Consider the following 18,948-nt stretch of genomic DNA (forward strand, 5'->3'; position numbering starts at 1 on the left):
GCCATTTGTTTCATGACTACTTTCACTAAAAAATGTTTGATTTCTGTTGCATGTGACTCAAACATTTCCTTAAAAAAAGATTTCTTGTGGATTACTTTCTTAAAATTATTAAATAACAATACCTTTCTGTCTTGTCTGTCTCTCTCTGTGTGCAAACATGCACACGCATAACACATAGTTTTTTGTTTTTTGTTTTTGTTGAGACAGAGTCTTGCTCTGTCACCCAGGCTGGAGTGCAGTGGCTGGATCTCGGCTCACTGCAGGCTCTGCCTCCCAGGTTCGTGCCATTCTCCTGCCTCAGCCTCCTGAGTAGCTGGAACTACAGGCGCCCACCACCTCGCCTGGCTAATCTTTGTATTTTTTAGTAGAGACAGGGTTTCACCGTGTTAGCCAGGATGGTATCGATCTCCTGACATCGTGATCTGCCTGCCTCAGCCTCCCAAAGTGCTGGGATTACAGGCGTGAGCCACCGCGCCCAGCCCATAACACATAATTTTAAGTGGTCTAACACATTACTCCTTTTAAGTAGTCAATATATTTTTTAATTTATTATTATATAAAATCTTTCATATTCTTTAATTATTTTATCATTTAAACCCTCCATAAGGTAAGGATTCTAATATCACTGGCATGGTATTATTTTGTTTGGTTGCAACTGGAAGTTTAGTTTTTTCACTCTTCCTGTTCCTACATGTTCAGAGCCATGACAATTTGCCAGTTAAGAAATTCCTGAGTTCATTGTAATTTAAAAAACATTAAACTTTTCTCTCTTCTCAGTTTACTTAAATGATGACGGTAGTTATAGAGCAGAGTAATTTTTAAGTTTGGTGGTGCATTGTACAAATACACTCCCGTTATTTATATATTTTTTAAAAAATATGTGAGTCATTCTAGAGACCTTATTAAAGTGTTGGTGCCAAACTAGTTAAGTGATGTTTAAGTTTCTTGTTAATGTATTAAATACTAAATATTTTGTTCTTCTCACTTCTGGAAAACATAGTGTTACTTAAAATACCTCAGTCATGTAAGTTAGTTTTATAGTTGATTGAGGAAAAAAAAATCTTAGGATGGTAGCTAATATTGAGAAAGTGAGCCTTGTGAGTAACAAAGTACTATCAAATCATTTTGTTTATACAGTAGACATGTCTATACTTGGTTAAACTTACATAAATTCTTTAGAAAGAGAACGTGATCATATAAAACACTCAACAGAAATTACAAGTAGATGAAGCTTAAGTAATTATCTAACTGAACATTACCTCTAAGAAAGAATGAGAATGAGTTGCGTGTGTATTTATTTGATAAGTGTTTTCCTCTTGAAAATCTCTGTAATAAAATTGTGTGTTAATGGAAATATAAAATATTCTGTATGCTTTGCCGAGTGCCTAATGTTAGTATTGACAGTCTGGCAGTCATTATTATCATTTGTGTTATTTTAAGTGCTATTTATTTAAATAGTAAAGTCTATTCTGAGAGACGAAATGGGGGGTCTGTAGGAAAAAAATAAGCATTATAGATTTTCACAAGATACCTTTTTTTTTTAACTAAAAATAAGTGCTATGAAAAGGACTAGAGAAAAAAACAGGACAAGATGGTATTCATTCTTTACCTTGAAATTAAATGAGCCAGTATGAAAGCTGTCTGCAGTTGTCAGAGTGATAAATTTTAGCAAATGCATGTAAATTATTGTAATTTGTTAATGAAGGCCTGCCATATCATCAGAACATAGGAAGAAATAGTTCAAATATATTTCAGAAATATTGTCTAAGGCTGAGTACAGGGGATCTCAGTCCTTCAAAAGGCCCACAAGTTAATGAGAAAGATGGACCTTGACAATCATATAAGGCAAGCCTGATAGAGATACAAAAGTATCACATCAGTTTAAATGCAAGTGGTATTTGAATTGAATCTTTGGAGAGAAGAAAAATATCGAGGAGGTGCATTTTGCCTGGGAAGAGTAGTAACCACAGGTACTGAGATGGATTAGTAATGCCTGAGAAACACAGTAGTACTCAGGGGTGATGCAGATGTTGAAATCATAGCTTATGGCCTAAAGGGTAAATTTGTGGTATGCCCAAGGTTACACAGTTAGTGGAGGACAGCTGGATTTGAAACACATTCTAACTTCAGAACTCATCTTCGATCATGCCATGCTATCTATTTGCTGTAAGGCCTTATGTTTGATGTATAGGCTGAATTAGCATAATTAAATATTAGTCACAATGAATAGATAAATCTGATGATTGTATACCAGTTTTGCTGTTCCTGAATTATATATCGTAATCAACCCTCTAATGCAATCAGTAAAATTTGCCATTTTTCAAATTTCTTTTTTGAGTATATTTTTCTCTTGCAGGGTTACATTTTGCCATCTGCCTTTCCAGAGTAAGTGGCTCTATGTGGGCACTGAACGAGGTAATATACATATTGTCAATGTGGAGTCCTTCACACTCTCAGGCTACGTCATTATGTGGAATAAAGCCATTGAACTGTGAGTTTGAACAAATATTTTGTATCTGAAAGCATCAGTTCTATGTATAATAATACCATTACATCATAGCCAATCAGTAAATCTGTATGGAATTAAATATGTGACAGATGTTCTTAATATTAAGTACAGATTTATTAGTTTTTTATGAGTATTCTTTTGACGTGGCAATTTGTAAATTTAAATTATGGATATGTATATAGAGATATATGCACATTACATATGTATATATTTACATTTGTGTACACTGTAACACTAGTTTAAGGAAACAGTCATTCCTACTAATGAAAATCACTCTAATTTTTTCTGTTCTTTTATCTTCTAATTATTTTTCTTTCAAATGATGGTCATGACCCACAAGTGAGTTGCCACCAATGTTTGGAAAACACTGATTTAAACTACTACTTGATATGTTTTAATAATCATCAAATATAATGTTTGCTAAAGTTAATATATTATCAAATTAATTTTGTTTGATTTTACTTAATTTTGATAAATTTTTACTTAATTTTTGATAAATTTGATAAATAATGATTGTTTTCATTTACTAATATTAGTAACAAAAACTAGGTTAAACTATAGGGCCCTAAGGATCTTTAGTGCTAACTCTTCACTGTGTCTTAAATTTTTTCTATCTTATCTCTTTCTACAAGTTTTTTCTTACATTTCTGGGACATAAAAATCAAAGTTTAAGGATATCGGCAAGACCCTTTTGAATGTTTCTTTTTGTTTTTAAGCAAATAGTCTTGTATTGTTGCATTCCACGATATTTACCTCTTTTTGAGATAAGGATAATTCTGTGACATATCTCTTAAGTCATGTGTTAGTATAGCTGTAATAGTGTATTAATCCTGGTTTTTCTTCCTGTAGCAAGAATGTTATTATCATATATCAGTCCTTTGGTAGTGTGGGTTTTCATGGTCTTTCTTTGAATTGATCATGACATCTAGTAGGTAGGCCTAGTGCAGGTGTCTGTATAGTTTCACAGATGGCTCTCATGAAATGGAGTGATCTGTCAAACTTGGGAGTTTCTGCATTAGGGGTATGCTTATTTTTACTCTATAGGCATCAGTTCAACCATATTCTTATTTGTAGAACTTCTTTTTCTCTGAGCAGATATAGGTGGCATTACTTTTTTTCTTAATAGAATGTTTTTCTATTTCTATTGAAACTAAATGGGATGCCTAAATTGGAGGCTAGAATTGGGTAAAATAAGATAGGTGCTGCATTATTCAAAAATAGTAATTTTGAGAATTCTACCTTGACAAAAGATTTCCTGTGCTCAAATCTTTGACTAAATTGAAGATTCTTTCCTATGCAGAAAGTGTACTTCATTGTGAATTTTGCTTATTTGTATGAGTCACCACTTCTTCCCTGATCCCTATTTTGATCCATGTTAGAACTATATGCCTATTATTTATCTCTTGCTGAAATCCTTTCTTTCCTTATAAATATAACTTATTTTCTATTTATTTTTATTGGAATGAAATATGTGGCCATATTAAAATTTTTAATTGAAGAGAAAATCTTACTAACTTTTTCTTTTTTAGGTCATCTAAATCTCACCCAGGACCTGTGGTCCATATAAGTGATAATCCAATGGACGAGGGAAAGGTAGAATTTTTTGTAAAAAATTATATATTAAATGCACAAATTTTAGTATTTTTCAATGAACATACTATTTCAGGATCACATTTATTGCAAATTGAGATTACCATTGAAGGTTGTGTATCATATACACTTAATGCTTATTATTAATTATGAAGAACAAATGAAAGAATTAGAATCATTTACAATTTTAAAGGACAAAAAAATACCTTAAAACATAAGTCAAACTTAATGCATATAATTACAGGTTATTAATTTATATTTGGCTTATTCAGACTGTTTTCCCTGATTTTCTGTTAATCCTGGTAAAAAGTTTTCTTTTGGTTTTTGGCTTCTTTTGAACACTTTGTACAATTTTTTAGCACTAATCACAGATTGCCTTATGTTATAGTTGTCCTGATATCTCATCTCCCCTAAAATTTTTTGTCATAAATAATTCTAATTAATAATGTAGAGTTTTTTAATGTTATTTAATTTTTAATACTCTGAAACCAGTTTCATATAATCAGTATCTAGCTATTGTTAATTTAGCTTATTTAAATCTTTTAAAATAATAAATATTTTTGGATGAATATTTATTTTCTATTTCAAACCAGTCTTTCAGGTAGTTCTATTTAATAATGATATTTTTCTACCTATATAATTTTATGATCTTAAGCTAAGTAAATACCAGGAAGTTTATTGCTATCAGAAATCAGTAAAGTGAAACCTCTGGATTTCGTGCAGGAGTTTAACCAGGTTTTTCATTTCCTCAATTGTGGGAGAGGTTGAGCTGATATATTGTTTAACAGTGTTCTCTTAGTTTGCCATTGGGTAAACCAAAGGATAATTAGATCGTTTGGAGTTAGGTCATAATTATAGCATTGTATGCTTTGAAAGGAACTTTACATAAAGCAAGTATAAAGTAACTTAGATCCTTACTTTATCTTCTTTTTATACAAGATACTTATTTAAAAGCCAAGCCTTTCAATGGGAGGCATGGTACGAGAATTCAAAACTTCCTTTCCACCTCTAATTGGTCATCAAGTCATTTTAATTCTTCCTGTGCCTTTTGCTTTTCTTTTTCTTTCTTTCTTTTTTTTAAATTTTTTAATTTTCCTAAAAGTCTCACTATGTTGCCCAAGCTGGTCTTGAACACCTGGGCTCAAGTGATCCTCCTGCCTTGTAATCCCAAACTGCTGGAATTATAAGCACAAGCCACTGTGCCTGGCTTAGAGTGCCATTTTAATCTTAGCGTTCTACTGTTTCAAAGCTTTCAGTGGGTCTGTAGTATCTAACAAATAAAATTGGTTTCTCTTGAAATATAGTCCTAGGTTTCCTTATTTTTCAGGATATCTTTACCTGAATGTTGTGCTGAAGCAAATAGTTATATTTTCAGTTAGGAACTGCTCTTTGATGTTTCCATACCTTTGTTTATGTGAGTCCTTCTGTTTGGAATTCTCTTTCCATCTCTCTGCTGAATTCCTACCCACACTTTAAGGCCCAGATTAAATATTTTTCGTTTGTGATTTCTTCCCTGATAATCCTGACAGAAAATGCTTTTTCTTTCTTTCACATTTATTAGTACTTTAGTTATGAAATTTTATGGTATTTATCACATAATGCTTTGTATTAGAAATGTGTGCGTATCTCAGCTCCCCTGAATTTGAAAGACTCCTTGAGCACAAAGGTAATATTTATACAGGTTCCTATTTTCCATAGCATCTAACTTATAATAAAAATACCAACTACTCAATATACAATTATACGAATTATATATATAATTCATTTCATAAATAATGAGGATGGAGTAAATAAGTTATATATATATGTCTAAAATTTAAAAAATATTAGGGTGCTAGAATAAACTATATTATCTAAACTTTGGTTTCTTTTAGACTCTTTCCTGTTTGCAAAGAACTCTTAGACATTTTGTCATTGAAAAATGATGTAAGGTGATAGGGCAAGTTCCTTCAATGCTAACCTTAGAGGTGGATACTGCCACATTAAGTGAAGGTCTTAGTCAAGGAAGGTTAGACATCAGATAGGTTAGACTTATGATAGGAATAGCTACCATTTATTTAATTCTATGTGTCAAGCACTGTGCTGGCCACTTTATATACACGATTTCATTTGATCTTTTCAACAAATTGTAAAGTAGAAATTTTCCTTACTTTACAAATTATAAAGCAGAGACTTGGTGACATTATGTGTTCCATAGATACAGAGCTAGACTTTGGCAGATCTGAGATTTGAAGACCAATTTCTTTAATTTCAACCCAGGAGTACTCTCTGTTACGCTAAGCTTTCTTTCTAGATATAGGTTGGTTATATATGTTGTAGAGAAATGTATTCATATTCCACATACACACTAATGCTTTTTCAAAGAGAAAAATTAGATGGAATTAGTCATTAGTATGTAAGCTAATTAACATCTCTATGGGTTATAAAAGATTCTGGTAGGAATAAGCATTGAAGAATTTCCAATTTTAATTAAGTACTCTATCTTTAGTTTTCTATTTTTAAATATTTATTATTCTCTTGCTTTTGTAGAGAAAGGAATTGAAAAACTAGAAGATTATGGGCCTAAAACTCTAACCTGTTGTCACATATTTCTAATATCCTTAGAATACTAGAGCTGGCTAGAGAGGTTAAAGTTTAACCCTCTTAAGTTATTAAGGTCTGGATAGATAAAATTATTTCCTTAAAGTTATATGGCTATTAAGTGGCAGATTTAATACTAGAACTCAGGTTACTTAGGTCCTAAGCAGTGCAATGCTGTTTGCAGTGTACATCAACCCTTACATTTTATTCTTTTTCTTCTCTTTCCTTATTCTCAAATGCTGTATCACATGTCCAAGATATTTGAAAAGACTGGGAAAAGAGAGAGGAAACAAATACCATTTTTTTCCAAAAGGTGTATGTATCTCAGATTGCCTAGAAAAGAAGAGATAAGGTTAGAAAAATTGACTGTATTCTTTACTAAAGTAGGGAAACTTATTTTGTTAGTTTTGATAGCTAGCCCCTCCAGCTGCCCCTGTACTCTGAAATCTTCTAAATTTGTCCTATTAAAATTACTGATTCTGCCCAAATTTTGTTTATATCCCCAGATTACCCAAACAGATATAGACTAATCATTTTTCTAATTATTGAACAAATATTTATTGTGTGTCTACTATGTATTAGGAAGTGTATTAGATATTAGAGACATATAGATGAAAATGCATGGTACTAGCTTAAGAAAAGGAGCATCTTAATTTGTCTAGAGGAACTGGGTAGACTTAACCAGGAAGCAACACTGAATTTAGACTTAAAATATTAGTAGATGATTGCTTATTGAATGAAAGGGGAGGAGGTTTTAAGCAGAGGAAATCTCATACTGAGATTTGGAAAATACTGAGGTGGGGCCTGGGGGTACACTGTGGCACATGGTGGGCAGTGTACATAGTTTGTGAGGCAGGAACATGCATTCCATTCTCAAATAGATGCATTTCATAAGAAGTATTTATAACATACCTGGCCCTGTGTGTTATGTTAGAGGTATTGTGGTAAACAAGATAAAAACGAATCCTTGCCCAGATATACCGGTTTTACAGACTGCACAATAATTCAAATAAGGAAAAGTCCATTATTATATTGTGTGGTGATCCTTCGAATTAAAAAAAAAAGTACAAAGTGTTATTGGAGCACATAGGAAGGGTATTGACTTACATTTGGTAGGTCACAGAAGGCTTCCCAGAGGAAACGATCACTAAAATGACATCTGAAAGATGAGTAGGACTAGTCAGGCAAAAAGGATGACATTCAAATGGAGTGGCCCAGGTAGCGAGGCAGCATGTACAAAGGCTCAAAGGTAAGAGAGAGTATGAACTTAAGAATATACTGTAATGTATTGAGTGGCCATGGTGTGGTAAGGGATGGAACTGGAGAGGTAAACAGAGGTCATACCATGATGGATCTTGTAGGCATATTACTGAATTTGCAATTTATCCTAAAAATAATGGTGTGGCATTTAAAAGTTTTAAACAGAAGCATACATTACTCTATTTGGTTTGTATTCTAGAACTCTTACTGTAGCTACAATAAGAAGTTGGTTAAAATAGGAGCAAGACTGGAGTCAAGGAGACCCGAAAAGGCATCTTTGTGTCTTGAACCAGGGAACAGGCACTAGAGATGGAGAGAAGTAAATTAGATACTAGAATGTAATTTACATTTACATGGTGATTTTACCTGTTGGAGGAGAGACTAGTTAAGAATGACCTCCAGGTTTCTAGCTGGTGCCACTGAATAGACGTGATAAGGAATGGTGAGAGACACTGGGAATGGTGAGAGGCAACAGGGAATTCCAGAGAAGCAGATTAGAGAAGGATATAATTAATTCAATTTGGGGCACATTTACTTTGAGGCTTTTGTGTAGATAAGTGGAGATGTGGCCACTGGAATTATGTGTCTGAATCTCACCAGAGGGATGTAGGCTGGATATGATTTGGAACTAATCAATATATAGATGGAATAGACGAGATTACCTCATAGTGTGTAGAATTTGAAAAGTTTGTAAACTTGAAAATACATACAAAAGTTTTGAAAAGACTTCAAAATGGTACTGTTTTTGTTTTCAAGTCAGTTGTATGTTGAGTCCCTAATCATCAAAGACATATAAGTATGTCATGCAGTGTTCTCATTTGTCATTTACGTGATTACTAATTAGCAATGCAGATGTTTGTTTATATTATACATTTATACTCAGCGCATTTGAATGATAGTAGTTATTTTCATTGTCAGCAAATAAATGGTTTATAATTGATATCATTCCTAGGTAATGTGCCTTTTTCTTTTATCACAGCTTTTGATTGGCTTTGAATCTGGAACAGTAGTTTTATGGGACCTCAAATCAAAGAAAGCCGACTACAGATACACATATGATGAGGTAATATTATTTTTGCTAGTAAAAGCTATGGTCATTTGTCTAATATAAAGCAGTTTCTCTAAAAACTTAATTGGTAATTTTAGTTTAGGCAAGCTTTGTAATTGCAATAACACACAATTTATTTTTTACAATAGATAATATGTTCACACAATTCAAAAGATAACAAAAATCTCTTCCCACCTGCCATTTGGTTATCTAGTTTCCTTACAGGTAGCATGTTACCAGTTTCTCTCATGTTCTTCCAAAGAGACTCTGCATTTACAAGCAAATTCATAAATATATCCTATTTTTTCTTTTGTACGAATGATAGTATACTATAGACATTTATAATCCACTTACTTGAAGAACCAGTAAGGATTAATTGTGATTGACAGATAAGTCTTTTCTCTCCTTTTGCTCCTCACTTCCCTTCCTTACCTTGCCTCTCCTTTTTTGGCATTTATTTGTTGAAGATAGAGTCTTCCAGATGCTGGCTTTTTCTGGCTGCATCCCCATTGTCTTTAACATGTTTTTTTGTTTTTTTGTTTTTTTGTTTTTGCCCTCAGATTTCCTATAAATTGGATAATTTACTGAGGCTTGATCAAATGCAGGTTTATTTTTCATTTTTGGCAAGACTACTTCATAGATGATACTGATACTCATTTAGCTGGTGGAACCTTAGTGTCTTATTTCAGATGTTGGAAGCCAGTGGTGGTTGAGGCCGAGATCTGTTACTGTATAGTAGTTGTAAAATAGGAGACATTCTAATTCTGTCTTTCCTTCTCTACTTATTATGTAGGTCACTTCAGTAAAGAGAACCTTCCTCTTATCTGCTATTTGTTTATATAGTAGGACAGTTCATATAGCAAAGGCAGGATAAGTATGTGATTCTTTCCCTTTATTTTAGTATTCATCTTAAGGGGTTGTTCTCTAATAGTTTCCATGATGACCAATTTATTCTTACTTTTAGTTTCACTATGTGCTCAACGACTTAAACATATTTGATATACTTCAATCCACTGAAGTTATTGTTGCTTTTCACATTATCCCAACTTTGGTCAGTGTGCCCCCTCCCTACTAATCTGTATATTTCTGAATCAAATTTAGAATAAGATATTTTTCTGTGGAACTATGACTTCTTTCAGTGCCATGTCTGGTGGCCATAATTTAGACATCAGGAGTGTTCATGGTTTCCAATTCAGTGAGTAGAGCTATATCCAGGAAATGTGTAAGTGGTTGTTTAAGATAAAATACATCATAATCTTAATCATAATCATATTGGTATGTTCAGTTACTGAAACATCAGAGCCTATTGAGTAATTATAGCAACATTTGAATACTTTGCACATGTTTGTACATTATCTTTTTAGGCATGACTGAAAGGGAATTCCCTTTGTTTTTATGACTGTATACTTTTTGCTGCTCACTAGTCAGGATCTTCAAATTAAACAAGCATGTTTTGAATAAATAGAGTTCCTATCATTTCTGTGTAGTTGTGATCCATAATTGTGGTCTGCAGATGAAAGCAGATTTTAAAAATTGAACATTTTGGTTTTGCTTATTATTTTAAATAGTGATCTAGGCTTCAGCCATTATGGAGGGACTAGTTTACCTTCTTGCTTTAAACAAAGAAACTGGACAGGATATATGAAACAACAGTTTTCAGCAGTTAGAATGTAGAACAGTATTTTTTTAGAGAGGAGAAACAAAGAAGGTAAACCCCTCAATTGCTTTAGCTAATGGCCTGAAGAGATTTTCCAGTTCTTGGAACATGAAGAGGGAACCTAGGTGGAAGCTGAGAAGTCTCCCTGAGTTGAAAAGTCAGAGTTGGGAAATTGGAGAAACGAAGACATCTGCAGCTTAGAAGGCAAGGTATTAGAGAGCAAGGAGCTTAGAAAGAGAGTTGTAGAAGTCTACAAAAGGACCCCTGCCCTGAGTCTTCAGTTGAATACTGATTATTGCATGGGTATAAGGCTTGGATAAGATCCACCAAAAAGGAAACAGTAGAACCATTTCTGTAGCACAGACAGGACTGGGAATAGTTCACCTTCCCAACAGAGTAGAGAAACTTTGCAATACACAGGGTATGAGAAAGAGTATTCAGAAAGCTGTTGTTTCAGTGGTGGAACTAAACTAGCCCTATACTAAAGGCTGGCTTAAGTTCATCCTAACAAATCTTGAATGCAAACTTTGAAAGGACTGAAAGGACTAAACTGTTTTAAGTATGTAACTACATCCTAGGAAAAACACCCAAAAACATTTAGAAGAATATGAATAGTAGCCCGATATAAATTTTACAATGTCTAGCATCCAAATAGAAGTATATGAAGTATGCAGAAAGCCAGGATATACAACCCATAACGAGAAGAAAATGAAAATAGAAACAGACTCAGAAATGACAAGATGATACCATTGGCATCAAGGATATTAAAACAAGTATTATTAAATAGACTCCATGTGCTTAAGAAGGTAGATGAAAGCATGAACATGTTGAAAAAAGACATGGAAGGCAAAAATCACACAAGTGGATTTTTTACAGATGAATAATAAAATAAGGTGAAAAATACTCTGAACAGTACTGCCAAAGGATTAATGAGCTTCAGGAAATAGCAGTAGAAGCTACTTGATGTGAAAGAATGGAGGAAAAAAGGACAGATCATTAGTGAACTGTGGTACGACTTCAAGCAGACTAATATGTGTATTTGAATCCTAGAAGGAGAGTGGAGAGAAAGTATGTTTGAAGAAGCAATGACCAAAAGTTTCAAATTTGATGAAAACTATATACTCAGAGATTTTAAGAGTTGAATGAACTCTAGGCAGAAGAAACACGAAACAAACTACATAAAAGCACAATTTTCAATTCCTAGAAACTAGTAATAGAGAAGATTGTGAAAAACAATTAGAGGAATTTTAAAAGCCACATTAAATACAGGGGAGCAAAGATAAAAATGACAGCAGAGGCCGAGTGCAGTGGCTCATTCCTGTAATCCCAGCACTTTGGGAGGCCAAGGCGGGTGGATCATGAGGTCAGGAGATCGAGACCATCCTAGCTAACATGGTGAAACCTCGTCTCTACTAAAAAATATAAAAAATTAGCTGGGCGTGGTGGCAGGCTCCTGTAGTCCCAGCTACTCGGGAGGCTGAGGCAGGAGAATGGCTTTAACCTGGGAGACGGAGCTTGCAGTAAACTGAGATCACGTCACTGCACTCCAGCCTGGGCGACAGAGTGAGACTGTCAAAAAAAAAAAAAAATTACAGCAAATTTTGTTTTCTTAGATGCAATGTAAGCCAGAACACAGTGGAATACCACCTTCACAGTACTGAAAGAAAAATTTGTCAACCTAGAATTTTATACCTGGTGAAATTTTTTTTTTCAAAAATAAAGGCAAAATAAATACTTTTATAGACATAAAAATTGAAAGAGTTAATCGTTTGCAGACCTCAACTGTAAGATACGTTAAAAGAAGTCCTGCATGCAGAAGACAAATGTTATGAGATGGAAATTTGGATCTATTCAAAAGAATGAAAGACTCCAGACATGGCAAATATGTGGTAGATGTAAAAACTTTCTTATTTTCTAAATCTAAGAGATCATTAATTATCCAAGCCAAATATAATAAAAATGTAGGATTTTTGACATACATAGAGTTAACAGACAACAATAGCACAATGGTCGGAAGACATGGTCAGAAGACAAAGGACCATTAATAGATTATTATTTTATACATAAAGTAGCGTAATATTATGTGACGGTAGACTATAATAAAGATATGTATTGTAAATCCTAAAGGAAATACCAAAGCAACAACAGCAGCAACTCAGAAAGTTAAGCTAAATAGGAAATAAATTGAGATTTTAAAAATATTCAATCCAGAGGAAGGTAGAAGGGAACAAAGAATAGATGGAAGCAACAGTGTTCAAACAGCAAGATGGTAGATTTAAATCCAGCTGTGTCAATAATCAGATTAATAGTTTAAACACCCCTTAAAAGACAGCAATTATCATATTGGATAAAAAAGCAAGATCTAACCACATACTGTCTGTAAGAAACCCACTTTTAAAGATACAGATATGTTGGAAAAAAAGATAGATGGAAAAAGTAATATTAGCAATAATCAAAAGGAAACCAAAATGACTATATTAATATCAACCAAGTAGGTATCAGAGTGTTTCACCCACCAACAGAGTACACATTCTTTTCAGCTATACACGGAACATCACCAAGACATACTATATTTAATGTCATAAAATCAATCTCAATAAATTTTAAAAGATTAAACTCATATAAAATGTTATTTTACTATACTAAAATTAGAAATCAGTTATATAGACAGAAAATCTATAAATATTGAAAAGGGAAACAACATACTTCAAAATAACCCATGAGTCAAAGAAGAAAACATAAGGAAAATTAAAGTATTTTGAACTGAAAAAAAAAGATTTACCAAGTCCTGTAGGATGCAGCTAAATTATCCATTATAGCATTAAATGCTTTGTATTAGAAAACAAGAATGGTTTCAAGTGAGTGGCCTCAGCTTTCACCACAAGAAACTAGAAGAAAAAAAGCAGATTAAATCTATAGTAAACTGAAGAACTGAAATAATGAAGAGCCGAAATCAATGAAATAGCTAACAGAAAAATAGAGAAAACTGATAAAATTAAAAGTTGGATTTTTGTGAAGATCAATAAAATTGATAAACATATAGTCAGAGTGGTGAGGAAAAAAAAGACACAGATTACCCATTGTAGAGGTGAAAAAGGATATCATTCCAGTTTCTACAGAAGTACAGAGGGGCTGATAAGGAAATATGTACTTAATGCCAATAAATCAAGCAATTTAGATGAAATGGAGAATTTCCTTGAAAGATCCCAAATTTCTTGGAAGTACTGACGCTCACTCTGAAAGAAATACTTAATCTAAGTAGCTCTGTAATTTAAGAATAAAGTTGTAATGAAAATCTTTCCCACAAAGAAAACACCAGGCTCGGAAAGCTTGCTGGTGAATTTTACCAAATAATAACTGTTGTACTTAGACTCTTCTTAAAAATGGAAGAGAAGGGCACACTTTGCAACTCACTTCATGAGGCAAGCATTACCCTTTAACAAAACTGGAAAAAAAAATTATAAGGAGACTACAGACCAGTATCCTTGGTGAACACAGATGCCTAAGTCATAAAACTTACTCTTAACACACATTAATATACAAAATGAAAATCATGTGTTTTAAATGACAGTGGTGTTAAGTTAGGTATAAATTCTAACTTCTGAATTAACTTGTAAACTGAGTAAAAATTTCTGGCTTTGTTTCCATGAGTTTATGCTATTCTGTCGTGGAATTTGATTCTCAGTGCCATTTTTGCCAGGTGTACAATTTCAGATATTCAAGAAATTATTATAGGCATAATTCTTCCTCACTAGTGAGGGTTAAAAATTTAAGATTTTGACAAAGTACTACCTTTCCCCTCCCCTAATATTTATGTTCTATTCAATGGTATATTACTGTATTCAAATTCATTTTTATTACATAGGCACAAATGTATTAAATGACATAACAATTAAGAATATTTCTAATATAATTCAAATTCTACTCAGTACAGCCTTAATTGTTTATTTAATCTCTTGAGGGTGATTCAGATGGGTGGGAGTAATGGGAACAGAAATGTATCTTTGCACCCTTGAGCTTTTGTTGTTTTGTAACCATAGTTATTATTTTTTTAATTGACAAACTCTACTCTCCCCTGGTTGTGTCTCAAGGATAGATTTTGAGTGTGCTTGGATACATTCTTAATATTTTACAGGTATTTTCTACAGATGATACTTCATCTATATAAAATTTTATCTCTTTAATGGATATTCCATTTTTTTTAGGCTATAATGTATTAAAATATCAAGTATTGACCAGGTGCAAAGGCACATGTCTGTAATCCCAGCGCTTTGAGAGGCAGGGGCAGGAGGATCACTTGAGGCCAGGAAATTGAGATGGGCATGCGCAACATAGCAAGACCCTGCCTCTACAAAAAGTAAAAAAGAAAAAAAAAAAAAATTAGCTAGACCTGGTAGCAGTAGCATGTACCTGTAGTCCTAGCTACTTAAGAGGCTGAAGTGGGAGGATGGGTTAAGCCCTGGAGTTCAAGGCAGCAGTGAGCTATGATCACAACACTGCATTCCAGCCCTGGTGACAGAGCAAGACCCTGTTTCTAAAAATAAAGTATCAATATTCCTTTTGTAGTAATCAGTGTGGCAGGAAAGAAATGCAGTATTACTGATATTTTAAGACAATAATACTTATGAACTTCTTTATTTTATGATTATTCTTTATCATATGTCTAGGGTCATCTATCAGTGACTTTTGTATTTTGGTTTCATGTTGGTTTTTCCTGGTAGATTGAGAAGCACCAGAAATAGTAGTCGTAAAATATGACAAAACAATATTTTGTGCTTTGCTAGCTCTCTGGGCACATTTAAGTCTCAAGACCATCAGAAACCTTTAAAAAAAAATGTTCAGGCCGGGCGTGGTGGCTCACGCCTGTAATCCCAGCGCTTTGGGAGGCCGAGGCAGGCAGATCACGAGGTCAGGAGATTGAGACCATCCTGGCTAACAGGGTGAAACCCCATCTCTACTAAAAATACAAAAAAACTAGCCGGGTGTGGTGGTGGGCACCTGTAGTCCCAGCCACTCGGGAGGCTGAGGCAGAAGAATGGCATGAACCCGGGAGGCGGAGCTTGCAGTGAGACAAGATCGCGCCACTGCACTCCAGCCTGGGCGACACAGTGAGACTCTGTCAAAAAAAAAAAAAAAAAAAAAAAGTTGAAATAATATGTTTGCAACTCACAGCACAGGAATCATAACAGCTTTAAATGAATTTTTTTTGCACTATGTATATTCATGGAAGCATTTATTCCCTTAAGAGTTTTTTCTCCCATATTTAGACTGATGCTTTTGAGTCAGCTTATTTTCTGCTTATTTTTACAAACATACACATGCACACACACAAATACACTTTCCCAAAGGTAAAACAGTACTTAAAACAATGAATAATTTGGTCACATTTTCAAAATAATGGAAGAAAGTTCCACTTGGATTATGTATTCATTCATTCATTCATTCATTCGTTCATCTTTAGAGGCAGTCTTCCTCTGTTGCCCAGGCTGGAGTGCAGTGGGGTTGGGGGAGGTTATTTTTAATGGAAAGGGCAGTGGTTTCAGTTTATAACTGTTTATAATCTTTAGAGAGAAAGGAAAAAAAGCTATAAATCGTTTAATGTCCAATGTATAATAACTTATCAACTACCTTACAAAATGTATGATTCAATAATTGTCTCATTTAATTATATAGTATTATGGTTGTCTCCCTTCTATGGTGTAACTAATACAGAAAAGTTCACAAGTTTAAAATACTAGGACAAAAGCTGTACAACTTAATTTATTATTTATACGTGTAAGAAATCATTCGTGCTGTAAGCATGTACTTTATTTGATTATATAAGAATAATAAAACTACAGAGTATTTTCAATATTTTCATGTATTTGCAAATGTTGTAATTTTAAATGAAAGTCTACATTATACATCTTCTTTTGTCATTTTTTGGCATTTTTCTGAGGGCTTTGACAATAATGATAGTTACATTGGAATCAATGCAGCTTTTGAATAGAAAGTTAAAATAACATCTATGAGAAAAGAAATTATTTTAAAATATTAAAATTCAAAATATTAATTAGTATATGTGTAATGTAAGAGCAGCTGGATTAGGATTTATTAATATATACATTTACTGTGAAATGATTCTAATAATACTGATGAGTTTGCAAAACCAGTAAGTAGAGAATTTATTCAGTTTCCATACAATTTTGAGTTAGTGAATGTAAAATTTGATAGGTAAGCAGTTAGCCTGTTTTATCTTCCTAGAAAATTATTCTGCAAGATGCTGCCTTGTCTAATAAGAATAGCAGAAGCATCATAGGTACTACTTTTGCCAAAGCCTAATAATTAAATATTACTCCTTTTGAAAAATGTGTCACAGTAAGCAGTGCTTTTGTTTTTTCTTTAATTTTATCAAAAATGAAAATACTGATGTCAGACTCTTAATTACCTTCATGAACCTTCTTATAGTTATGATTTTTGTCAGACACTACATCTTTTAAAGAGCTTTTAGAATTGCATGCACTGTTGCTTTGTGGATTATGCAAACAACTATATCATCTGCGTTCATTCTGTCTTCACTTTTTTTCTCTACCCTGGATTCATCTTGTCCTCCATGACTTTTGTATATCTTTTATTTATTGTGTTCTATTTTCCATTCATCTGTCCTTTATTCCTCTTTCTAACATGATCCTGTTATTCATATATATGTATAATTTCAGGTTTTTTTAAACAAGTAAATATTCTTTTTTTTTTTTTTTGAGACGGAGTCTTGCTGTGTTGCCCAGTCTGGAGTGCAGTGGCGCAATCTCAGCTCACTGCAAGCTCCACCTCCCAGGTTCACGCCATTCTCCTGCCTCAGCCTCCCGAGTAGCTGGGACTACAGGCGCCCACCACAACACCTGGCTAATTTTTTGTATTTTTTGGTAGAGACGGGGTTTCACCATGTTAGCCAGGATGGTCTTGATTTCCTGACCTCATGATCAGCCCGCCTTGGCCTCCCAAAGTGCTGGGATTACAGGCCTGAGCCAGCGTGCCTGGCCATAAACAAGTAAATATTCTTAATCACCTGGAAGTTTTATATCTTCTCCTTGGAAAAACAGATAAGCCAACTCACACACAAAATTTATCAACCCCAATTTATATTTCCTACATTATATCTCATATCTTCTCCCATGAATTATTCAGATTTGCTCCTAACCCACCTTGCTTCTGATTTTGAGCATGTGTCAGATTTGCTGGTGAGATTTGATTTTCTCACTTGGTTTACGTAAATTTCTCTATCATTTTCTCAAGAAGACTAAAGAAAAAGTATAAATTATATGTTTTATGCGTGGTAGATACTGTATACATATTTTTAAATACTTGTAATACTACATATGTTCGACATATATACTTAGTATTAGAAAGAAAACACATCTTGTATTAAGTTGGATTTGCATATAGAAAATTGTATGAATAAATGCTGCATGTTTGTTGCATGTCCATATTTGGTTATTTCTTTGCTTTTTTGTGGGGTGTTTTCTGTTATTTGTTTCTGTTCTCCAAAATAATTGTGAACCACTGGTTCCAGTAATTAGATAGTATTTGTTTTTGGAACGCCTAATAATTTAATAATATTTTGTAAATAGAAGGCACTTTTAAACAAAGATACACATTGTTTTCTTTAGCAAAGTAGAAATATCTCTCTACATATGATACATATTTATATACATGATATACATTTATACATAATACTATTAAGATGTTTTTATCTATAGGTTCCAGATAACACTGTAGACCTCTTTTGTATTTTCCCTTATCAATTCTTTAAAAAAACATTTAAATAGCTTTTTAGTACTGCTCATGTTTTTGCAGAAATAATTTTACTTGTAAAGGCTACTAAGGGATTGCTTATTTTAAAATTGAGTTTTCAAAATGTCATATGTATATGTCAGTTTATTATTATTTTAAGATTTTATTTATAATTTTGTAAGAGATGCAGATGGTCCCTGACTTACAATATTTCAACTTATGAATTTTTTGACTTTACAATTGGTTTATCAAGACATAATAAGTAAAGGAGCTTCTTAGGAATTAGAATCGATTATGGTTTCTACTGAATGTATATTGCTTTTGTACCATCTTAAAGCTGAAAAATTGCATATTGAACCATTGTCAGTAAGGGATCATCTGCTGTGTTGGTAGCATTAAATGCATCTTTGACTTATAATATTTTTGACTTATGATGAGTTTATCAGGGTATAACTTCATCGTAAATTGAGGAACATCTGTACTTTGAATAAAAAACATTGTATTAAATATTGGCATTTAGAAGTACAGCTGATT

The 18,948-nt window shown here is 33.3% G+C and overlaps 1 protein-coding gene across 3 annotated transcripts in view; it reads left to right on the forward strand.

Annotated features, from left to right (window-relative positions):
• Positions 1-18,948, forward strand: part of STXBP5 (syntaxin binding protein 5) — a 185,799-nt gene that overhangs the window by 57,343 nt on the left and 109,508 nt on the right. For all 3 annotated transcript variants that reach the window (XM_054493506.2, XM_054493507.2, XM_054493508.2), the window contains exons 5-7: positions 2,357-2,491; positions 4,039-4,102; positions 8,919-9,002. In XM_054493506.2, the coding sequence (XP_054349481.2) occupies positions 2,357-2,491; positions 4,039-4,102; positions 8,919-9,002 (283 nt within the window). The remainder of the gene's footprint in view (positions 1-2,356; positions 2,492-4,038; positions 4,103-8,918; positions 9,003-18,948) is intronic.

The sequence above is a fragment of the Pongo pygmaeus genome, chromosome 5 (assembly GCF_028885625.2).
Source record: "Pongo pygmaeus isolate AG05252 chromosome 5, NHGRI_mPonPyg2-v2.0_pri, whole genome shotgun sequence".
Taxonomy (NCBI): Eukaryota; Metazoa; Chordata; class Mammalia; order Primates; family Hominidae; genus Pongo; species Pongo pygmaeus.